The sequence below is a fragment of the Littorina saxatilis genome, linkage group LG4 (genome assembly GCF_037325665.1).
Source record: "Littorina saxatilis isolate snail1 linkage group LG4, US_GU_Lsax_2.0, whole genome shotgun sequence".
NCBI lineage: Eukaryota > Metazoa > Mollusca > Gastropoda > Littorinimorpha > Littorinidae > Littorina > Littorina saxatilis.
In genome coordinates, this window is record NC_090248.1 from 17,647,113 (window position 1) to 17,671,817 (window position 24,705).

General features: G+C 41.5%; 2 protein-coding genes across 2 annotated transcripts; both read left to right on the forward strand.

Annotated features, from left to right (window-relative positions):
* The first annotated feature begins 1,923 nt into the window (after nucleotides 1–1,923).
* LOC138964122 (ras-related protein Rab-7L1-like) lies at nucleotides 1,924–10,053 on the forward strand. Its single transcript, XM_070336008.1, has 6 exons — nucleotides 1,924–2,057; nucleotides 4,764–4,928; nucleotides 6,000–6,071; nucleotides 7,396–7,577; nucleotides 7,941–8,065; nucleotides 8,823–10,053. The coding sequence occupies exons 2-6, from the start codon at nucleotides 4,772–4,774 to the stop codon at nucleotides 8,944–8,946; spliced, it is 660 nt and encodes a 219-aa protein (XP_070192109.1). The 5' UTR covers nucleotides 1,924–2,057; nucleotides 4,764–4,771; the 3' UTR covers nucleotides 8,947–10,053.
* Nucleotides 10,054–15,165: 5,112 nt separating this feature from the next.
* Nucleotides 15,166–23,976, forward strand: LOC138964119 (ras-related protein Rab-7L1-like). The gene is made up of 6 exons (XM_070336003.1): nucleotides 15,166–17,584; nucleotides 18,298–18,548; nucleotides 19,105–19,176; nucleotides 20,947–21,128; nucleotides 22,756–22,880; nucleotides 23,328–23,976. Exons 2-6 carry the CDS (start codon nucleotides 18,359–18,361, stop codon nucleotides 23,458–23,460), a joined length of 702 nt encoding a protein of 233 aa, XP_070192104.1. The 5' UTR covers nucleotides 15,166–17,584; nucleotides 18,298–18,358; the 3' UTR covers nucleotides 23,461–23,976.
* Nucleotides 23,977–24,705: the final 729 nt, after the last annotated feature.

Sequence of the window (24,705 nt, forward strand, 5' to 3'; positions counted from 1 at the left end):
TTTGTATTGTCTGCCCAATGTGTAAGATAATCAAAATAATAATCATCAATCAAAGACGAAACCAGCATAGTAAATATGCGGAATAAACAATAGACTAAATGAGCAAATCATGAGTTCTTAGCAACAGAACAAGAAGCAAGCAACACACACGTAAAAAAGGTTTAAAACAGCATAATTATGTGAATCTTCAAAGCAAACGCAAAATAGCATGACAAACTGAACAAAAACTTGCCAGTTTTCTGCACGTTGCTGCTTATTTCCGAGGTTTTGTTCTTTTGCTCTGGATTCTAAAAAAGCACAAGCGACAAAAACACGGTGACCATTTTGCAGTTCAGTAGTAAGAATTAAGCAGAATGTCTGTAGTGCAAGTTATGAACTAATGAAAGCTATGAAACATCTGGTATTTAAACGTTTGTAGCGACCACGTACTTGATTATGGAAATCTGATTGATTTAATGAGGTAGCGGTCATCTATCTTAACTGGAATTAGAAACATTGGTCACAAATCAGAGCTCCAGTGGTTTAGAGGTTTGTAGGAAGGAATGTGGGACAGCCATCAACGAAAAGGCCTTTGCTTTAGAACAGTTGGCAAAGATGATGTAGCTTTTTGTGTCGTCTTCTCGTAATACGTACAGAGTGTCGTAGGACAAGAGATAACACGCTTTCAAATAGCTAATGACAAGTTATGTTTGTAGATAATCTCTGAGTACAGTATTAAGTGAAGTATTGCTGTCATATCTTTTCTTGTTATGCTTAAAGGGACAAAGCTGTTTTGATTTGCCCTGGCTGATGGAATGAAGAATGAGCACAGCTAGCTGCACTTCAAAATCTGAAGAACGCAAGTCAGTTATGCCTGTGCTACTTCATAATCCCAGTTATCGTTTCTAAACTTGGCCAAAAATGTATTGCATTAAATTTCGAACCCAAATTAAAGCATTAATTCCAGTGTCATTTCAATAAAACTTCATATGCCAGTTAAGGCCGTTCATTTAACTATCAGGATCACCTTTTGGATTAAAGATTTATTTTACAGGGATCACGTGACCGCCGCTCAAATAAGGGTACCCTCAAAATCGACCAGACAAAAACGGAAAGGCAGAATGAAAAATCGACAAAAAATCACAATAGGCAAAACTTTGCAACTTTTACATACGAGAAGAAAGTCAAATCAATTATCTTCCCTGTACATATTTTGACGTTTAGCTACCTTGCGTATTTCGTGTGCTATGCTATTCCTACTGCTGCAGGTGTCGATCGCAAGAGCGGTCAAAAACGGGACTTTTTGCGTCATTTTTTTAGGGGTATCGTGACAAAAAACGGTGCACTCAGGGTAGATAATTGATTTGACTTTTTTCTCGTATGTAAAAGTTGCAAAGTTTTGCCTATTATGATTTCTTGTCGATTTTTTCATTCCGTCTTTTTTTCAAATCCAAAAGGTGATAACGGCCTTAACTGACATATTATAAAGTTTTAATGAAATGACACTGGAATAATTTGGGCTCGAAATTTGTTGCAATAATTTTTAGGCCAAGTTTACATGCCAGGAAGTAGATGTGTCCACACAGTGGTCGCTTTGATCTCGGTTGCGGCCATGCTTGCTGTTGTGTGTGGATTTCCTGCGAACGTCTTCTGTGTTTGAGATCAACAACACCCCCAGCTCAAACGGACGTACACATGTATAGTTCCTCTCAGAGATACACACATCCACGTGTGTGTCAGTTTAAACTGAACAACCTCTTGGCCATTTCCATATTTATCAGTCCATGTTGTTGAAACTCTGATTTCTTAAATTATGATTGTTACTTTGGTTACGCAAATAAATAAAACACGTTTTAAACCGACAAATTGAGGGTTTGAAGAGATGGACACCAAAAGACATGACAGCACCTTTAAGTGGAAAGGATGGTAAGACGGTGCACTGCGAGAGCAGCAATCCATGTGCTGTGTTTCACGATCAATTGACTCTTGTGTAGGATGTGACAATGTCAGTCTTTGTCGACAGACATCGCACCAGCGACGGATCTTAGTTAAAGAATAGTTCCAGCGTTTGAGAAAAGGTAAACTATTTGTGTAACCTATCTCTTTTTTTGTTTGTCTGTCTGACAGTCTGTGCGTCTTTTTTGAACTTTCAAATGGGGAAAAATAATTAAGGGTATTAACTGCATGTTGCCGAGAATATATATGTATCGATTGAACACTTGATTTCCCTTCTTTGAGACTTGTGACCTCAGAGGCCGACACAAATTCATATATAAGCGGCCAGCCGGCCGAGACTACAAAAAAGTGCATGTTTGTGTGCGTTCAATCGTAAACTAAAAGGAATTCTAACTAGAATCGATCGATACATAAATGTTATTTGCATGTTTGACCAAAATATGACATTTTACACAGATCGAGACAGTCAGTGTTCCCCCGAGACCGCGCTTGACAATGACTGTCAAGATCTGTGTAAAATGTCATATTTTGGTCAAAAATACAAATAACGTATAATATGGCCATACATAGGCCCTATTTAAAACTTTGAATACAGGATTATTTGTTTTGAAACGCACACTGTGATTCAATCAGACTATGATCTGTTGGTGGTCCAGAGCGGTTAATGACAAATGAGATCGTGATGGTTCGGTTGCTTCGTATTTCGTGTTCACGGTAGTTTGTGGGCCATGACCCTCTCGTGTATCCTTGACTTGTAAACTAGAAGAAGATTAGTGTGTCACTCTCAGCTCACTGACTATCACAGTTCTGCATGAACTTATGCCGACATGCGAACCTCGCGAACAATGCAGAGGAAGAACAGCTTTAACATTCCTTGTCATCCACCAAACAACGAAAGAGCTGGTCTCCTTGCCTCTCCAGTGAACTAGAGTATCACACACATGTTCCCGCTGTTGAAAAGATTATGTGCATATGAGCCAATAATGATCCATTGTGGCTCTTGATTGTTCCTTTGTTAATTAAAAAAAAAAAAATCTATTCAGTGATTCTTTTTGATAGGAATTTATTTTTCATTCTATTGTTTCCTTTTTACATTTAGTCAAGTTTTGACTAAATGTTTTAACATAGAGGGGGAATCGAGATGAGGGTCGTGGTGTATTGTGTGTGTGTGTGTGTGTGTCTGTCTGTGCGTGTGTGTGTGTAGAGCGATTCAGACCAAACTACTGGACCGATCTTTATGACATTTTACATGAGAGTTTCTGGGAATGATATCCCCGGACGATTTTTTTATTTTTTTCGATAAATACCTTTGATGACGTCATATCCGGCTTTTTGTAAAAGTTGAGGCGGCACTGTCACACCCTCATTTTTCAATCAAATTGATTGAAATTTTGGCCAAGCAATCTTCGACAAAGGCCGGGGTTTGGTATTGCATTTCAGCTTGGTGGCTTAAAAATTAATTAATGACTTTGGTCATTAAAAATCTGAAAATTGTAAAAAAAAATTTTTTTTATAAAACGATCCAAATTTACGTTCATCTTATTCTTCATCATTTTCTGATTCCAAAAACATATAAATATGTTATATTTGGATTAAAAACAAGCTCTGAAAATTAAAAATATAAAAATTATGATCAAAATTAAATTTTCGAAATCAATTTAAAAACACTTTCATCTGATTCCGTGTCGGTTCCTGATTCCAAAAACATATAGATATGATATGTTTGGATTAAAAACACGCTCAAAAAGTTAAAACGAAGAGAGGTACAGAAAAGCGTGCTATCCTTCTCAGCGCAACTACTACCCCGCTCTTCTTGTCAATTTCACTGCCTTTGCCACGAGCGGTGGACTTACGATGCTACGAGTATACGGTCTTGCTGAAAAATTGCATTGCGTTCAGTTTCATTCTGTGAGTTCGACAGCTTGACTAAATGTTGTATTTTCGCCTTACGCGACTTGTTTTTATATTTTATTCTACGTGAACTAAAAAACAAGTCGCGTAAGGCGAAATTACTACATTTAGTCAAGCTGTGGAACTCACAGAATGAAACTGAACGTAGTCCGCCGCTAGTGCAAAAGGCAGTGAAAGTGACGAGCCTGTTTGGCGCGGTAGCGATTGCGCTGTGCTTCATAGCACGCTTTACTGTACCTCTCTTCGTTTTAACTTTCTGAGCGTGTTTTTAATCCAAACATATCATATCTATATGTTTTTGGAATCAGGAACCGACAAGGAATAAGATGAAATAGTTTTTAAAACGATTTCGGAAATTTAATTTTGATCATAATTTTTATATTTTTAATTTTCAGAGCTTGTTTTTAATCCAAATATAACATATGCATATGTTTTTGGAATCAGAAAATGACGAAAAATAAGATGAAATTGTTTTTGGATCGTTTAATAAAAAAATAATTTTAATTACAAGTTTCCGATTTTTAATGACCAAACTCACTCATTAGTTTTTAAGCCACCAAGCTGAAATGCAATACCAAACCCCGGCCTTTGTCGAAGATTGCTTTGCCAAAATTTCAATCAATTTAATTGAAAAATGAGGGTGTGACAGTGCCGCCTCAATTTTTACAAAAAGCCGGATATGACGTCATCAAAGGTATTTATCGAAAAAATAAAAAAATCGTCCGGGGATATCATACCCAGGAACTCTCATGTAAAATTTCATACAGATCGGCCCAGTAGTTTAGTCTGAATCGCTCTACACAGACAGACAGACACACACACACACACACACACATACACCACGACCCTCGTCTCGATTCCCCCCTCTATGTTAAAACATTTTGTCAAAACTTGACTAAATGTAATGACTTTGCAAGGGGGAAGGATGCCGGCCTCTGCTCAGCTGACGACTGGACTGGAGGCGACGGGAGAGCTCCTGATGAAGGTGGTGGTCATCGGTGACGTCACAGTGGGCAAGACCTCCCTCATCCAGCGCTACGTCAACAACACCTTCAGGGAGGGTTACAAGGCCACTATTGGAGGTGTGTGTGTGTGTGTGTGTGTGTATGATCGGGACGTCAACCAGCACTCTAAAAAGTCAAAGAATAGGTTATTACTATATACGTGAACGACACAAATAAGGTAATTGGACGCTCATTGAGCTCGTACGGGGTGACCCCCAAAAAGCAACCCACACAAATGCTGATAACTTCCACATCTGTTGACCGAATTACTGCATATTTCGTGTACATTAACTTTATCTTATACATAACCCGTCCACCACACACACACACATACACAAACCCTTCACCCCCAGATCATCGGTGACCTGGAGAAAGCAGTTACAGCTAGGTTCAGGACAATCCCTAGACAGGAAAGTATTGGTGTCATTGAAAATTTTTAAAGAAGGTAAAAGTCGGACAACTTTACATACGGACTGGATACTTTGTGGAATGGTCGTGAACAAATCGAAGTACATGCACAACAACTTTGAAGATATTCGCTGTACTCAAATGACTGGAAAAATAACCCCCTTCGTTGTTTCACTTGCGCAATGGCACGCACAATTCATCAATGACATGAACGCATTCCTCCATGGGAAATGCCTTGATCCTGCCTGTAATAGCTGTATTGTCTAAGGTTGGTTATAGTATACTAGGTCCTTCAAATTGCCCCGAAGGTATCAATCTGGAGGGCTTAAATTGGGTGAGTTTGGCTACCGCTCAATGTCAAACCTCGTTCTGGTGAGTCGATCCCCGAATTTGGAAACTTATTTTGAAATTGTCCAAAACTCAGACCATTTGACGTACACATTTGCCACTTTGTAAACGGGTCATGCATAAGCTGAAGTTAATGTACGCCAAATATGAAGTCATTCAGACAATAGAAGTAGAAGTTATTAGTATTGTTGTGGGTTGCATTGTTTTTGGGTTACCTTGTACTTGCTTGTCAAAATGTGTTTTGATGGTGATATATTTCCTATAAATAGACAATGCATACTGACAGTTTAGAGTCAATACTAAAGACACATTGTAAATGATGTGTGGTGTGTGTGTGTGTGTTTTCTTCTTTTTTTTGTGGGTTTAAAAAAAAGTATTCTGGTATGTTTGCAGTCGACTTTTCCTTGAAGCAGATACAGTGGTCTGATGTGTGCACCATTAAACTACAGCTGTGGGATATTGCAGGTATGTACATGCCCACACAGGTACAGGTACAAGCACACAGGCAAAGTCAAATTTAAAGTAAAACCAAAACAAAGATGAGAAAGGGAAGAGTACACTTTTTACATTTAGTCAAGTTTTGACTAAATGTTTTAACGTAGAGGGGGGAATCGAGACGAGGGTCGTGGTGTATGTGCGTGCGTGTGTGTGTGTGTGTGTGTGTGTGTGTGTGTGTGTGTGTGTGTGTGTGTGTGTGTGTGTGTGTGTCTGTCTCTGTGTGTGTGTAGAGCGATTCAGACTAAACTACTGGACCGATCTTTATGAAATTTAACATGAGAGTTCCTGGGTATGAAATCCCCATACGTTTTTTTCATTTTTTCAATAAATGTCTTTGATGACGTCATATCCGGCTTTTCGTGAAAGTTGAGGCGGCACTGTCACGCTCTCATTTTTCAACCAAATTGGTTGAAATTTTGGTCAAGTAATCTTCGACAAAGGCCGGGGTTTGGTATTGCATTTCAGCTTGGTGGCTTAAAAACTAATGAGTGAGTTTGGTCATTAAAAATCTGAAAATTGTAAACAAAATATTTTTTTTATAAAACGATCCAAATTTACGTTCATCTTATTCTTCATCATTTGCTGATTCCAAAAACATATAAATATGTTATATTTGGATTAAAAACAAGCTCTGAAAATTAAATATATAAAAATTATTATCAAAATTAAATTTTCGAAATCAATTTAAAAACACTTTCATCTTATTCCTTGTCGGTTCCTAATTCCAAAAACATATAGATATGATATGTTTGGATTAAAAACACGCTCAGAAAGTTAAAACGAAGAGAGGTACAGAAAAGCGTGCTATCCTTCTCAGCGCAACTACTACCCCGCTCTTCTTGTCAATTTCACGGCCTTTGCCGTGAGCGGTGGACTGACGATGCTACGAGTATCGTTACGGTCTTGCTGCGTTGCATTGCGTTCAGTTTCATTCTGTGAGTTCGACAGCTACTTGACTAAATGTTGTATTTTCGCCTTACGCGACTTGTTTTTTTTTATACGGCTATATATTATGTATGTTTTTGTCAACGCTTGCTGTGACGAACCATTGGGGCACCTGCCGGTCTTCCACAGTAGATCTATTCGTTTTGACCATTCTCTCATTATCACTTCTTGGCAAACAAAATAACATATACAGTTGTATAGACTGGAAAGCGCTTTGAACCCAACCCGCCCCCGGTATTTGTGTAAGCCGTGTGGGGATCAGATGGTAAATTGTCAAGCTGATGTGAGAGAGGTCAAACCATTGTGTGAAAGTGGCTGTCATGAGGATGGATGGTGCACGTTGCAGGACAAGAGCGGTTCGCGAGCATCACCCGGGCGTACTACCGTGATGCTGATGGCTGCCTGCTGCTGTTCGACGTCACCAACCTGGCCTCGTTCCGCCGCGCCGCCACCTGGAAGGAGGACCTGGACTCCAAGTGTCGTCTCCCTGACGGCGCCCCTGTGCCCTGTCTGCTGCTGGCCAATAAGGTCAGGCTTCTTTTCTTAGTCCCCTGTCACACCACGCGGTTAAAGCTGAAGAAAACCGGTGATGTAGGTCACTTCACTGCATCGATCGGAACTTCCTCATCCGGATACTGGCGTTGGGCCCATGGAAGACGATGTGCGAGAATATATTTTCTTATGCGAAATCACTAAATGATTTGGTCAATTTAGGGATATTTTAGGCAGTGTTTGTGTCGCCTGTGCTACACTGTAAATTATTTTTCAACAACTCTTCCGAAATAACGACAAATTTGTCGTCGATTTCAATAAGCTTAGAGGTGTTTCTCCGACCCAATGACATCCCTTGGTCTTGAATCATGCGTTGCACGAGGTGATACTGTGTTTCAGAGCGACCTCTCCCACAAGCGTCAGGTGAGCCGGGACGAGATCCGCGCGCTGTGTGGCAAGTACCCCTTCATCGGCTGGCGCGAGATCTCCGTCAAGGACAACGTCAACATCTCACAGTCTCTCAGGTCCTCTACTGTCTAACGTTTGGCAATCTCTAGGTTAAGCTTACCTCCTGTCGGTTTTTTTCGTCACATTGAATAATCTCAAAACGTTCACTTTCTCTTTTTGTGTGAAACGTCACTTTTGGAGAGCTGAATTCTGGAGCAGTGGACGCGCTACGTGTTTTGTAAACCGGTACTAACAAAAAGGCAAGAGGAAAAAACCCGGTTAGCTGCATGGTGGCGGCAACTGGTCAAATCAAGTTGTTATGACTAAGCAATAGATTTGTTTGGATGCACACAACCATATCAAATGCAATCAACCCCGATATTTCACATAGAAACCGATTAAATACCGGACATTTCTGCTCAATGAAAACGCTATTCTGGACATGTTTGAGTAGTGAGTTCAGACACTTTGTATGACTGATAACTTCAGCATCAGAATCAGCATTAATCTGAAAGATCACGAGGATGTTTGTAACTGAATATGAGCTGATACACAGAGTTTTCCTAAACTAATAGGACTTTCGAAACACCAGCAAACTAAACAAAATAAGCTGATACGGATGCTATGAACCTCTCATTGTAGTCACAGAAAAACGGACCCAGACACCGGCATGTTCAAGCAGAGACACAGAGATTTAGTCTGAATAGTGACTTGACGGGCTTGTGTTCGGTCTGGTAAAACTGACATAATTCACTTATAGATATGAAGAGAGAAATACAAGTATTTGACAGTGACTGTTGCATGTTGTATTGTGTGTTGTTGTTGATGTTTCAGTTACCTGGTGGACTTCATGCTGGGCCAGTCGTGCGTGCAGTCACACAAGTACCACAAGCAACTCTTTAGAGAGGATGTTGGTCAGATAGACACGTCTAGGCGCAAGTGGATGTGTGCGTGTTAGAACGGATGCTTCGATACTCAGAATCAAACGCTATTTACTATTGCAAGGAACCACTCTTAAGTCCCTTCTAAAAGTGTTCCAATGACAAGGTGGAACACTACGCTTGTTTTGAAAGAGCTATGCAGATTACACATAGGAACACAAAGTTCGTTTTTAGAGAATGATCCGCTGAATTTACACGGGGAAACACAGATCCTGTTGATATTAAAAGGAGTGTTTCAGTGACACGTTGGAGTACAAAGCATGTTTTGAAAGTGTATTCCAGTATCACGGTTGACAATAGAGCCTTCTTTAATGGAGCGTCCCTGTGACAAGCTGGAACACGGAGGCTCTTTGAGCCTGTCTGTTTCAGTGAAAAAGACGGAACACAGAGCCTTAAAAGCCGGTTTCAATGGAAAACGATAGAACACACAACACCATCCAAAAGCAGAGTTTTGTTGAAAAGGCAAACAGGTGACACGGTTGAACACAGCGCCGCTTGCAACATTCTGTTCTGTCACAGAGGAAACACGGAGCCTTTTGTCAGAGTGTGAGGCGATGCGACACGAAATCTCTTTTCAAAAAGTGTGTGACGTGGAACACAACAGTGACACGGTGGTTTCTTCTTCTTCTTCTTCTGCGTTCGTGGGCTGAAACTCCCACGTACACTCGTGTTTTTGCACGAGTGGGATTTTACGTGTATGACCGTTTTTACCCCGCCATTTAGGCAGCCATACGCCGCTTTCGGAGGAAGCATGCTGGGTATTTTCGTGTTTCTATAACCCACCGAACTCTGACATGGATTACAGGATCTTTTCCGTGCGCACTTGGTCTTGTGCTTGCGTTTACCAGCAGGTCTGCACATAAGTTGACCTGGGAGAGCGAAATAATCTCCACACTTAACCCACCAGGTGGCCGCGGCCGGGATTCGAACCCTCGACCTTCCGATTAAGAGGCCGACGTCTTACCACCCCGCCACAGCGCCCGTCACACGGTGGTTTCGCAAGTTGGAGAAATACTCAAAGACAGCAGGATTTACTGTGGATAGTGCGAGTATTTCTTACAGCACTTAACTTTGTTAGTGTGTTATATTAATAATTTGAAAAGTACAATGGAATGTTTTGTTTTGTTTGGATGTGTGTGTGTTTTTTTGTGTGTGTTTTTGTGTGTGTGTGTGTGTGTGTGTGAGAGAGAGAGAGAGAGAGAGAGAGAGAGAGAGAGTACCGTAATACCGGTATTTTCAACACCTGAGAGTACGATCAAAGGGTCATTAACAGAGGTCGGACGAGGCACAAATTCCAGTGTGACTTTTGCAACTCAACTGAGATAGTAAGTTTGCAGAAAAATCAATTTCTATTAAAAACCGACACCTTGTCCAAAATGATTAAAACCTCACTTCTCATAGGTACAGCAATGTTTGCACCGACTGTAACCTTGGAACAGCGGAGTGCCTCGACTAGAGTCCAAAACGTATAAGAGATAACCGAGATGATGTGATACGAAGTTAATTATTCTACACATCGTTTTGTGTATATGTCATGCATAGGGTTTGACTTGTCTTTCCCAGTCTTGTTTATCTTTATGGGTCGTCAGTGTTTATTATCAAGGTCTCCTACCGACAGCTGTCCTATGTGCACTGACACTTCATGCATAAATGTATAAAAGACACCCGTCGGGTCTGTCATAGAGATGACTCGGAAGCAAAGACAAACAAACAAGTCGCGTAAGGCGAAAATACAATATTTAGTCAAGTAGCTGTCGAACTCACAGAATGAAACTGAACGCAATGCCATTTTTCAGCAAGACCGTATACTCGTAGCATCGTCAGTCCACCGCTCATGGCAAAGGCAGTGAAATTGACAAGAAGAGCGGGGTAGTATTTGCGCTAAGAAGGATAGCACGCTTTTCTGTACCTCTCTTCGTTTTAACTTTCTGAGCGTGTTTTTAATCCAAACATATCATATCTATATGTTTTTGGAATCAGGAACCGACAAGGAATAAGATGAAAGTGTTTTTAAATTGATTTCGACAATTTAATTTTGATAATAATTTTTATATATTTAATTTTCAGAGCTTGTTTTTAATCCGAATATAACATATGTATATGTTTTTGGAATCAGCAAATGATGGAGAATAAGATAAACGTAAATTTGGATCGTTTTATAAAAGAAATAATTTTTTTACAATTTTCAGATTTTTAATGACCAAAGTCATTAATTAATTTTTAAGCCACCAAGCTGAAATGCAATACCGAACCCCGGGCTTCGTCGAAGATTACTTGACCAAAATTTCAACCAATTTGGTTGAAAAATGAGGGCGTGACAGTGCCGCCTCAACTTTCACGAAAAGCCGGATATGACGTCATCAAAGACATTTATCAAAAAAATGAAAAAAACGTATGGGGATATCAATCCCAGGAACTCTCATGTCAAATTTCATAAAGATCGGTCCAGTAGTTTGGTCTGAATCGCTCTACACGCACGCACGCACGCACACACACACACACACATACACACACACACACACATACACCACGACCCTCGTTTCGATTCCCCCTCGATGTTAAAATATTTAGTCAAAACTTGACTAAATATAACAAGTCGCGTAAGGCGAAAATACAATATTTAGTCAAGTAGCTGTCGAACTCACAGAATGAAACTGAACGCAATGCAACGCAGCAAGACCGTATACTCGTGGTCCACCGCTCACGGCATAGGCAGTGAAATTGACAAGAAGAGCGGGGTAGTGGTTACGCTATGCTGCATAGCACGCTTTTCTGTACCTCTCTTCGTTTTAACTTTCTGAGCGTGTTTTTAATCCAAACATATCATATCTATATATTTTTGGAATCAGGAACCGACAAGGAATAAGATGAAAGTGTTTTTAAATTGATTTCGAAAAAAAAAATTTGATAATAATTTTTATATATTTAATTTTCAGAGCTTGTTTTTAATCCGAATATAACATATTTATATGTTTTTGGAATCAGCAAATGATGGAGAATAAGATAAACGTAAATTTGGATCGTTTTATAATTTTTTATTTTTTTTTACAATTTTCAGATTTTTAATGACCAAAGTCATTAATTAATTTTTAAGCCACCAAGCTGAAATGCAATACCGAACCCCGGGCTTCGTCGAAGATTACTTGACCAAAATTTCAACCAATTTGGTTGAAAAATGAGGGCGTGACAGTGCCGCCTCAACTTTCACGAAAAGCCGGATATGACGTCATCAAAGACATTTATCAAAAAAATGAAAAAAACGTTCCGAGATTTCATACCCAGGAACTCTCATGTCAAATTTCATAAAGATCGGTCCTGTAGTTTAGTCTGAATCGCTCTACACACACACACACACACACACACGCACGCACACACACACATACGCACATACACCACGACCCTCGTTTCGATTCCCCCTCGATGTTAAAATATTTAGTCAAAACTTGACTAAATATAAAAAGAGAAAACATAATGCAAACGTAAACTGGAACATCAATGTTGTCATCAAACTGAATTCGTAGCTTCGCGTCTGACATCAATCATTGGTGAAAACGAACACACTTCTTTTCCTTCCCCCTTTCTTTTTATATTTAGTCAAGTTTTGACTAAATATTTTAACATCGAGGGGGAATCGAGACGAGGGTCGTGGTGTATGTGTGTCTGTCTGTCTGTGCGTGTGTGTGTGTGTGTGTGTGTGTGTGTGTGTAGAGCGATTCAGACTAAACTACTGGACCGATCTTTATGAAATTTGACATGAGAGTTCCTGGGTATGAAATCCCCGAACGTTTTTTTCATTTTTTTGATAAATGTCTTTGATGACGTCATATCCGGCTTTTCGTGAAAGTTGAGGCGGCACTGTCACGCCCTCATTTTTCAACCAAATTGGTTGAAATTTTGGTCAAGTAATCTTCGACGAAGCCCGGGGTTCGGTATTGCATTTCAGCTTGGTGGCTTAAAAATTAATTAATGACTTTGGTCATTAAAAATCTGAAAATTGTAAAAAAAAATAAAAATTTATAAAACGATCCAAATTTACGTTTATCTTATTCTCCATCATTTGCTGATTCCAAAAACATATAAATATGTTATATTCGGATTAAAAACAAGCTCTGAAAATTAAATATATAAAAATTATTATCAAAATCAAATTGTCCAAATCAATTTAAAAACACTTTCATCTTATTTCTTGTCGGTTCCTGATTCCAAAAACATATAGATATGATATGTTTGGATTAAAAACACGCTCAGAAAGTTAAAACAAAGAGAGGTACAGAAAAGCGTGCTATCCTTCTTAGCGCAACTACTACCCCGCTCTTCTTGTCAATTTCACTGCCTATGCCGTGAGCGGTGGACTACGAGTATACGGTCTTGCTGCGTTGCATTGCGTTCAGTTTCATTCTGTGAGTTCGACAGCTACTTGACTAAATATTGTATTTTCGCCTTACGCGACTTGTTATTCTGTTCTTATCATTTTTACATTTAGTCAAGATTTGACTAAATGTTTTAACATAGACGGGGAATCGAGACGAGGGTCGTGGTGTATGTCTGTGTGTCTGTGTGTGTGTGTATGTGATTCAGACAAAACTACTGGACCGATCTTCTTGACACTTGACATGAGCGTTCCTGGGTATAATATCCCCAGACTTTTAAAAAAAAAATTGTGATAAATGTCTTTGATGACGTCATATCCGGCTTTTTATGAAAGTTGAAGCTGCACTGTCACGCCCTAATTTTTCAACCAAATTGGTTGAAATTTTGGTCAAGCAATCTTTGACGAACTCCGGATTATGGGATTGCATTGCAGCACGGAAGCTAAACAATTAGTTAATTAGTGTGCTCATTAAAGCTGTCATTAAAATCGATTTTTCGCATACACATTCACAATTGATTGCATCATATTCTTCATCAAATTCTGAATCTAAAAATATATACATATGTCATGTTTACTCTTAAAATGTGATCACAATTAACGAAAATAGGTTAATTCCTAATACATTTAAAATTTCAAAAATCGATCCAAAAATGATTTCACCTTATTCTTTATCATTTCCTGATTCCAAAAACATATAGATATGATATGCTGTATTCAAAACAAGCTCAGAAAGTTAAAAAGAATACAGAAAATCGCGCTTTCCTGCTTAGCGCAATACGCTATTCTGGTTTGTCAATTTCACTTCGTTTTGCATGTGAAAATGAGCTATTTCATTCTCGGGGGGATCGACGAAGCTGTACTGCAGTGCGTTCAATTTCATTCCGTGAATTCGACAGCTTGACTAAATGTAGTAATTTTGCCTTACGCGACTTGCTTTGTATTGTTGTAACATCAGCATATAAATGCACTATTTCCTTTGAAGGTATACGTGTATCAAATATAATCACATGACCAGTGAGTGGCCAACAGTTTTGCCGTATGAAATCGGCACCCACTCGCGAGACACTGATAACTTATGATTTCTAAACTGATATGTTATACACTCTTCAAAAAAAGTTAAGGATCGGTTGAAAAAACGTATCTAATTATAAAAAATTGCCAAAAAATTACAAATCGACATAATAATTAAAAGATTAATGTGTTTGAATTAACAAATGAACAATGAGTCTTGACCTAGAATTTTGTTTGGCAGGCAGAGTTATTTCCCTTTGTGGGACTTCTCAAAAGCTTCTGCATTTTGGAAGAAAAAGGGTGTTTTTTTTATAGCCCCATGAAATTTGCGGAACGCATGCCAGGGCAAAAGGTTGTGATGCACGTGCTACAACAGGGTCCTGGCTATGAACATCGCTCACCAGTTTGTGTTTAAAGGTTAACACGCTGACACAATTATGCACAGTAGCAACATGCCCCCACGAAGAAAACTGAGCGATTTGGATAGAGGAAGGGCAATAGGATGGCTACAAGACGTTGTTGCTGCCAGGCAAGTGGCCCAGAGGCTTGCAGTGGCTCCCTCTGTCATCATCAGATTAAAACAGAGATTCCACGCAACTGGAAGAGTGCAGGAGCGACAACGTTCTGGTCGGCCCAGAGTCACCACATAAAGAGAGAATCGCTTCATTCAGAGGCAGGCCATGCAACAAAGAATGGCTACGGCAAACAACATTAGGCAACGCCTACAAGCTACCACCAACACTGTTGTTAGTGGTCAGACGATCCGAAACCGCATACACAACTTTGGCTTGCGTGCAAGGCGTCCAGTCCGAGGAACAACCCTGACTGCTAATCACCGAGCAGCTCACCGAGCAGCTCACCGAGCAGCTCACCGAGCCTGGTGCACTCAACATGTGAGGTGGCAACGTCAGCAGTGGGCTCAGGTGTTGTTTACAGATGAGTCCCGCTTTTCCTTGGAACCTGCTGATGGTCGCATCCGAGTGTGGAGGCGTCGCGGAGAGCGCTTCGCAGAAGGCGCTGTTCTGGAACGACAGCGTTTTGGCGGAGGCTCTGTGATGGTCTGGGGAGGGATCAGCACACGTCTAAGGACACCTCTGTACCATGTAGTGGGCAACTTGACCGGTGTCCGCTACCAGAATGAGATCCTGCAACCCCTGGTCGTTCCAGCCCTCCAAGCGATCGGCCCTCGTGCGATTCTTCAGAATGACAACGCACCTCCCCATCGCTCTGCAGCTGCAAAACACCTTTATCCAGCAGGCCAGGGTCAACAGGATGCTGTGGCCAGCCAACAGCCCGGACCTGAACCCCATAGAGCACATGTGGGACGAGCTTTGTTGTCGGGTACAGCAACATCACCCTCCTCCTGCCAATCTGGGTCAACTGCTGCAATGGCTCCAGCAGCAGTGGAATGGAGTTCCCAGAGCAATCATATGCAACCTGATCCACTCCATGCTCCAACGATGTGTTGAATGCCTGGCACACAACGGAGGGCACACGCGTTATTGACACTGATTCACATTGTTGTGAATTCCATTTTCGAGGGTTGTCACGTTTGACACACTCTAGCTAAATTGTCGCTGCCGTGTTCGATCTTTGCTTTGTTTGTCATTACTCCTTGGTTGTTCAATTATATAATTTAAAAAAAATGAAAAAATTCGGTCTTGTCTGTTTTGTGTGGTGTGCTTGTAAAAAAGTGATCCTTAACTTCTTTTGAAGAGTGTATGTTAACCTATCGCTCATGGCAGCTTTGTGGAGATAGATTAATACGCGACATGAAATACGACACTGTGTGATAAAAAAAGAAATTAAAAAAAGGAACAAAATTTGGAACGGTCTCGTTGCATTAATTTGTTTTGTACTGAAGACTAGTACTCCAAACCATACAATGCACATCGTCCACATCTTGACGAGCTTGGAAGTGAGCACTTGTTCCCGGCATAATAGATGTGTGAAAACCTGTGATGGAGGTGCAGTGTGTGATGCAATCAATGATGACAGCCACACAGCTATCTGATTTGCTTTGTGATCAGTGGTTTGCCTTATGAGAGACATGCTATAAGCTTATGTGTTTCGTGATCAACGGTGCGCACTGAAAGACATGCTATCAAATTAATTGATGTGTCTTGCAATCAATGGAATGCTCTGTGGCAGATTAAAGGTATAAACCCAAGAAAAAAGTTATTTTAATTTTTTTAATTTTCATTTTCATTACTTTATTGTCCCATCGCTGGGAAATTTGGGTCACCCAGTGGAAAGCTAGAAGCAACAGAGTCGCGCTACCCAAATGTGTGCGTGTTTAGGTGTTATCAGCCATCTGCACTTATGGCAGAACGACAAAGGTCTTTTACGTGCCACAGTGATGACACCGGGCTTGGACCGTCTCTGAATTTGCACATAAAGTTGACCCGTGTCCGTTCCGGCCCGGATTCGAACCCGTGACCCGCGAATCACAAGTCCAGTGCTCTACCAGCTGAGCTACCGGGCCCCCAAAACCTAGTCCATAAGAGATTGCGTTACAAAAACTACTACCGCCTTCACTTTGGAAAATCATGAGTATTGAAAGCCCAATTAACTGTCGTAAACAGACGAAGAAATAGCACTCTTTGTTGGGTTACTTCCACTGAGTTACTTTCTATGTTTGTGTAGGGTATGCTGGTTACTAAGTCGCGGCGTCAAAGACGCCGCTGACTGTCTTGACACCAGGTGGCGCTTTGGACTACTTTTTGTTTCCAACACCGGAGAGAAGCAGCGCCTTATAGCCCTGAAGCGCATTCAATCACTTTCATTTGATTAATTAACATACTTGTGGTGTGTTTTCGAGCAAATCATGTCGTGTGCGTCTATAAGTATAGATTACGGTGCAGTGGATTCCCAAGGTTCTTCAGATTCGTCCAATTCGCCAGAAACTCCCCAAACGGTCAGACCAATAGTATTCCTTTGACAACAGTCAATTAGAGCGTCCTGTAGTCAGAAATGTGCCCGAAAAGAGATCTGCAGTCAAGTCGCTGCGTTTAGTGACCAATGCTATGCCCTATGGCAGATAGCAAGTCTATGAGGGGTGTGTATTGTGTGATGCGTGTGGTGCTAAACGAGACCTAGACTGACGGATCTTTTGGTACTTACAAAGAGTTGTGATGCCAAAGACGCTGTGATCCGAATATTGTCACTGAGTACCTCACATGGCTAGTGCAACACGTCGGACACGGCCTCTTCCTGAGGCGACAATCTGATGTCACACCTAGTTCCTGAGTATTCAAAAGTAACCTTGAAAGGTGTGTTCTTCTGATGTATCACCATGCCTGTTTGTCTCAGTGTCCGTCTGTCCGCCCGTGTTGTTGTCTTTCCGCTACCCCCTCCCTTCTTTTTCTTTCTTTCAAAGCGAGAGCTGAATGAAAAAAGGCACACCTAAACACACACACACACACACACACACACACACACACACACACACACGTGTATGCACACACACGCACACGCACACGGACGTACGCACAAAACCCGCACTTCATTCTTTTGCCATTACACTCGTAAAGAGAGATTTGTATTTTCTTGTCTGTTCATGCAATTAAGAAAAATCTAAGGCAATTTGATTGTACTTTTTTTGACACATCAAAAATGGTTAGATACCTTATGATACGAGAAGCATGCTTCTCGAAGCACAATCATAGCACTTGGGTGTTATGTTTCGTTTTAACTTCTTACATTATATTATTAAATCTTAATATTTAGTTACGTTGAAGCCGCTCTGCTTATACAAAGATGCCACAACAATAATATATTTAACATTGTATACCACCTTTCACGAACAGTATCCTAAAGCAAGTCGAAAGTAGAGAAGTGGCGAGAAGCCTGTGATACCTCGGGTTGTAAACCATTATTTATAACATTGTCCCAGGATTTCGAAATTGGAAAGGTGTTCTTCATTTTCACATCATTTTTGTGGTTGTTTTTTTGTTCGCTCATGTACTACTTTTTGACATTTGAGTTCCAACCAGAGCCACTTTGACCAACAGTATCCCAGCATGACGGGTCGCGAATGACCCAGCATGACGAATGTAGAGAAGTGGCGTAAAACGTGTGGCTGGGACCGTGACGACAGCCTGACGTCACGCCCTGTACACAGGGAAATCACGCTCAAGCTGCTGCTGTTGGGTGACGTCATGGTGGGCAAGACGTCACTTGTGCAGCGTTACGTCAACAACGTCTTCATGCGGGCTTACAAGGAAACAATCGGAGGTACATTTCGTTTTTTTACCCAGTGCCCGCTTCGACCGGAATATCTCTTAAAAGCATTTCATGTTACTTTTCCAGCATAATTATGATGCAAACGAGACAAAATAAAAACGACTGGAGTAAAGTAGTGGTTCATGTTGTGGAAATTCAACAGACAGGGACGTATAGTATTTCTCTCTACAATTCCCTTTGCTTATCTCTCTCGCGCAGACAGACAGACAGACAGATAGACAGACAGACAGATAGACAGACAGACAAACAGACAGACATAACCACACTAACACATACACACATGCACGCATGCATGTATAAACACACCCATAAATCACCCCGGCATAAGTTGACAGGAACCAAAACGATTTGATCACTTACAAAATCGTTGAATTGTTCAGCAATACAGAAAATCAATGCATGACAGTTTTTCGAGCGTGTGTGTGCATGTCAGTGGTAGGAGGGTTATGGACAAGACCCCGAAGCTGGGACAGACGGGGGGGGGGGGGGGGGGGGGGGCGTTCTGGTATTGAAGACATATCGTTATATACAGCGTGTTTTTTTGCAGTGGACTTTACAATGAAAACGATACAGTGGGCCGGAGGTTTGACCATCAAGTTGCAGCTCTGGGACATAGCAGGTAACCTTCCATTTCCAGCCTCCTAACACACACACACACACACACACACACACACACACGCACACACCACACACACACACACACATGTACACACACATACACGCACACATACACACACACACACACTGACACACGCACACACCCGCACACACACACACACACACACACACACACACACACACACACACGCACACACACACATAGGGAGCTTGAGAGCGCGTACAAAGCGACAATTTTCAACTTTTAGTCCATAGAAGCGTTTCAAACTGGTATATATACATATAGCAAGGCAGAGCAGGTACTATTTTGATAGTTCACTTGTACATTGAAGTGGAGTTTGCTTTTCTTATTTCATTTTTATTTTTATTTGTGTGTGTGTTATGTTTCGGTATTCAGGTTATATTTCAACAATATCCGCAGGTATTTTACAGTAAAAAAAACACCGTTGTGCATATATAAGTGTCTGCGTGAACATGTGGAAGATGTTCATCCTGCATGCATTTTAATGGCATGCCCAGCAATGGGAAGCAACCACAGGATGAGGATAGGTTGCTATCATTGAACCTGACTTACCGAGTTGTCTCTCTTTATTCATGCGACCTTCTTGTGTCGTCAGCAGACAGCTGTTTTGAGAATCACGGCGTCTCACGGTGTCTTCAATATGGTCACAACATTATTTTGAAATAAGGCCTTAAGTCTTTATGGTCATACAAAAATGAGGGATTAAAGAAATACAGTTTTATTTCTGTTTTATTTTTCATAGGACATAAAGACAACAAAAACACCCACCCACACACACTCACAAACGAACGCAGGCACAGAACAAAAGACAAAATGTCCAAAATATATACATTATAACAGGTTACATTCGTTTGCCACACCTGTACTCTCCTGTACACCTGTCTGTATCTTGACTCATCTGCAAACACAACCGCACACACACACACACACACACACACACACACACACACACACACCCTCTCTCTCTCTCACTCTCTCTCTCTTTCTCTCTCTCTCTCTCTCTCTCTCTCTCTCTCTCTCTCTCTCTCTCTCTCTCTCTCTCTTATTACTGAAATAAGGCCTTACAGTAATGAGGCCTTATTTCTTAAAATCAAGGTCTTGTTTTTAAGGCCTTATTTTGGTGATTTTTGAGCCTTTTTGTGCCAAGCATAAGAAAATGCTTGCATACAATAATAATGTTGTCTGCCTTTAAGAATTCACTTCTGTCTATTGACACTGTTTGCGTTCAAAATGAGATTGTATGGAAAATAAAAATGTCTTTCCCATCGAGCGTTCTGATATTAAGAACAGTTTTACGGCTGCATTTTAACCGCGTTACATGCACTTTTCAGGACGCGATGGTTTTTGATGAACAATACAATATTTCAGGTGCATGCGTGTGTTCGTGCGTGGGTGCGTGTAATGGGCAGAATATACCTGCGCAGTTTCAGCGGCACAGACGACGCACTGCATATTATTTGTGCCGCGATAGGCCTGTTTTTGATCTTTCATGCAACGTGTAGCGGGCTGGGATAATCTGCAGTGCGTCGTCGGTCCTGCTGATGTGAGCGGAGCCCCTAACTGTGTGGTTGTGTGTGTGTGTGTGTGTGTGTGTGTGTGTGTGTGTGTGTGACGGTGTGTGTGTGTGTGTCACTGTGTGTGTGTGTCAGTGTGTGTTTGTGTGTGTGTGAAACCGTATATGCTCATACCTGTGTTGACGTACTTGATCTCATTTGGTGAGTGCACGTCGCACGTGCATGTGCTGTCCAGGCATGGAGCGGGGCGGGGCAGTGACGCGGGCTTACTACCGTAACGCCCATGGCTGCCTGCTCATGTTCGACCTCTGTGACCCCGCCACCTTCACCCACGTGGTCAGCTGGAAGGAGGACCTGGACTCCAAGTGTCGTCTGCCGGACGGTTCCCCCATCCCCTGTCTTCTGCTAGCAAACAAGGTGTGTGATTTTCTCTACATCAGTGGCACTTTCAGGCACACTTCATAATTCTTGATCAGCTCAGTGAAGTATGCCGCTGTGAAACCTCTGAGTCTCAGTCGTTTTTACCTGTAAGGAGAGGCGCGATATTCTTACTATTTTTGCTGGCCTTGCACTAAATAACAAAAGAGCATATTTTCGTAAACGCGAAGAGATGTTGGCGTCCTCGTGTTGTTGAACAGTTCGTATGCATTTGAACTAAGAACAAAAACAAGTCGCGTAAGGCGAAAATACAACATTTAGTCAAGCTCAGTCGAACTCACTGAATGAAACTGAACGCACTGCATTTTTTCCGCAAGACCGTATACTCGTAGCATCGACTGTCCACCGCTCGTGGCAAAGGCAGTGAATTTGACAATCCCGAATAGCGCGGTAGTGGTTGCGCTGAGCAGGATAGCACGCTTTTTTGTATCTCTATTCTTTTTAACTGTCTGAGCGTGTTTTAATTCAAACATATCATATCTATATGTTTTTGGAATCAGGAACCGACAAGGAATAAGATGAAATTATTTTTAAATCGATTTCGGAAATTTAATTTTAATCATAATTTTTATATTTTTAATTTTCAGAGCTTGTTTTTAATCCGAATATAACATATTTATATGTTTTTGGAATCAGAAAGAAATGAAGAATAAGATGAAAGTGTTTTTGGATCGTTTTATAAACAAATTATTTTAATTGCAGTGTTCAGATTTTTAATGACCAAAGTCATCAATTAACTTTTAAGCCTTCAAGCTGAAATGCAATACCAAAGTCTGGCCTTTGTCGAAGATTGCTTGGCCAAAGTTTCAATCAAATTTATTGAAAAATGAGGGAGTGACAGTGCCGCCTCGACTTTTACAAAAAGCCGGATATGACGTCATCAAAGACATTTATCGAAAAAATGAGAAAAAAAAGTCTGGGGATATCATGCCCAGGAACTCTCATGTAAAATTTCATAAAGATCGGTCCAGTAGTTTACTCTGAATCGCTCTACACACACACACGCACAGACATACACAGACACACACACACACACAGACACACACACACACACACACAGACACACACACACACACACACACACACACACATACACCACGACCCTCGTCTCGATTCCCCCTCTATGTTAAAACATTTAGTCAACACTTGACTAAATGTAAAAACAAGATTTGTAGGTTATTGGAACGTTGAGTTATCGACAAAACTAAACGTAAATGTTATGTTTTGTTTCGTCATTAACTAAACGTTCCAATAACCTACACATTCTTGTTTATTGATCCTGAATTTTGGAACGTTTTGGGGTATTTGAACTGAGATGATGTCTTGCAATATCCCGACAGTTTTGGGGGCGATGAGGGGCTAGTTACACCTTGCGACTTAGCTTTTTTTTTAGAATGGCGAAGAAGTATAACTGTGAATGACAGTCAATACATTTCTTGTGCAAAACCAGGCCAGTAGAGTGCATGACACTTTTTTGAAAAATGTTTGTGTGCGTTTTTATTGTTCGATTTTAAGTACAGGTGTTCATTTGCTCTTCGTGGCAAAAAACTAACAGACAACAACACTGAATATCACTGTATTTATATGCATGCGTGCATGTGTGCAGAATGACGCGGTGAGGGAGTGGTCAGTGAGCCGTGACGAGCTGGACACGGTCAGTGGACACTACGGGTTCTGCGCCTGGCGAGACATTTCTGTGAAGAACAACCTGGGCGTGGAACAAGCTGTCCGGTCAGTTTCGACGTACACAGTGTTTGATTGATTGATTGATTGATTGGTTGACGGATTGATTGATTAACTGATTGATTGATTGATTGATTGAATAACTGATTGATTGATTGATTGATTGATTGATTGAATAACTGATTGATTGATTGATTGATTGATTGATTGAATAACTGATTGATTGATTGCATAACTGATTGATTGATTGATTGATTGATTGATTTTTTGACTGGTTGATTAACTGATTCGTTGACTCGTTGACTGATTGACTGATTGATTGATTGTTACTGAATATTGTAACTCATGCCAGATTACGAGTGTGTCGGTAAACGATGCGATTGATTGATCCATTGATTGATTTAATTGATGCCAATCAACGTCTCTCTTCTTATTAGTATATGCGGTCATGTTTCCAATGTAAGATTTTAGAAATATGGCATTTCATGCTTACAGATTCCTCATCCACCAGATGCTTGTGAACGCCGGACGTGAGGCGGCGGTAGACACGGTGTCCTACAGCGCTAACCGTCAGACAACTGTTGTCCTTGGCGAACCCTCTTCAAATGACGACAGGTGTCCCTGCTAACTCTCGTTGGCAAACCCTCTTCACCCGACGGCAGTTGTCCTCGTAAACTGTTGTCCTTGTCAAACCGTCTTCAAATGACGACACGAGTCCCTGTTAACTGTTGTCCTTGACAAAACCTCTGTATCGATGGCAGCTGTCATTGTTAACCGTTGACCTTTGTGAACCATCTGTACTCACAGTCAGTGACAGTTGTCCTTGTAAGCCGCTGTCTTTGGGGAACTATGTTAACCTCAGCTAGCGACAGTGGTCGTTGTTAACTGTTGTCCTTGGCTCACCTGCACCCAACAGTGTTGTCCTGGTTGGCTGTTGTCATGGTGAACTGTTTGTATACTGTTCAAAAAAAGAAACGCATAGCTTGTAATATTTGGTTAATTTAGTTATATGGCTACAAGGATATCCACCAAACTGCAGAAAATGTTTATCTGGTCGTCGACCTTTCGTCCATTGCCACAAGTGAGCTCTGCACGTGACGCATGCGTTATCAGTGGCTACAATGTCAAAATTGCTCATTTGGCATGACCACTCGTCATGCTTCAGTGTAATCTCGTGAAACTCGGGGAATATTGAGCTCTCACCATGTCTTCCAAAACCCATAAAAGCGGATTGTTCGCCACAAAGAAATCAGACGACAATTCAGCGACGAAAGATGGCCCGATTGAGCAGAGAAGACCGCCAAATTGCATTGGGTCGTTTACAAGCAGGCCAAAGTCAAAGTGCAATCGCCAGGCACTTCCACGTGTCCCAGAGCACCATCAGTAGACTGTGGGTCAGGTTTCAAGCCACTGGCTCCGTTGCTGACTTGCCACGAGCGGGAAGACCAAGGGCGACAACTGCTGCTCACGACCGCTTCATACGGCTCCGCCACCTCCGGAATCGTTTCCTGTCGGCCTCATCTTCTGTCCAGGCTCTCCCCGGGCCACACCGATTATCGGACCAGACCGTGCGGAACCGCCTGCATGAAGCTGGTTTGAGAGCTCGCAGACCTCACAGAGGAGCTGTCCTCACCCGCCGCCATCGCCAGAACCGAGTGCAGTGGGGCAACCAGCACCTTCGCTGGACCGTCCGGAATCACTGGAGACACGTGTGGTTCAGCGACGAGTCCTACTTCCTGCTCCAGCGACATGATGGTCGGAGGAGGGTCTACCGGAGAGTAAACGAACGTTACGCGCCCAACTGTGTGGATGAGGCACCCGTTCATGGTGGTGGAGGCGTCATGGTGTGGGGGGCGATCAATACCGCTGGAAG

What these genes read in the sequence shown, in the direction of transcription:
- LOC138964122 (XM_070336008.1), top strand. Translation starts at nt 4,772, where the DNA reads ATGCCGGCCTCTGCTCAGCTGACGACTGGACTGGAGGCGACGGGAGAG. An exon ending in TTACAAGGCCACTATTGGAG is followed by an intron (nt 4,929 to 5,999) that starts GTGTGTGTGTGT and finishes GTATGTTTGCAG; the next exon opens with TCGACTTTTCCTTGAAGCAG. An exon ending in ACAGCTGTGGGATATTGCAG is followed by an intron (nt 6,072 to 7,395) that starts GTATGTACATGC and finishes TGCACGTTGCAG; the next exon opens with GACAAGAGCGGTTCGCGAGC.
- LOC138964119 (XM_070336003.1), top strand. Translation starts at nt 18,359, where the DNA reads ATGACGAATGTAGAGAAGTGGCGTAAAACGTGTGGCTGGGACCGTGAC. An exon ending in TTACAAGGAAACAATCGGAG is followed by an intron (nt 18,549 to 19,104) that starts GTACATTTCGTT and finishes GTTTTTTTGCAG; the next exon opens with TGGACTTTACAATGAAAACG. An exon ending in GGCGTGGAACAAGCTGTCCG is followed by an intron (nt 22,881 to 23,327) that starts GTCAGTTTCGAC and finishes TCATGCTTACAG; the next exon opens with ATTCCTCATCCACCAGATGC.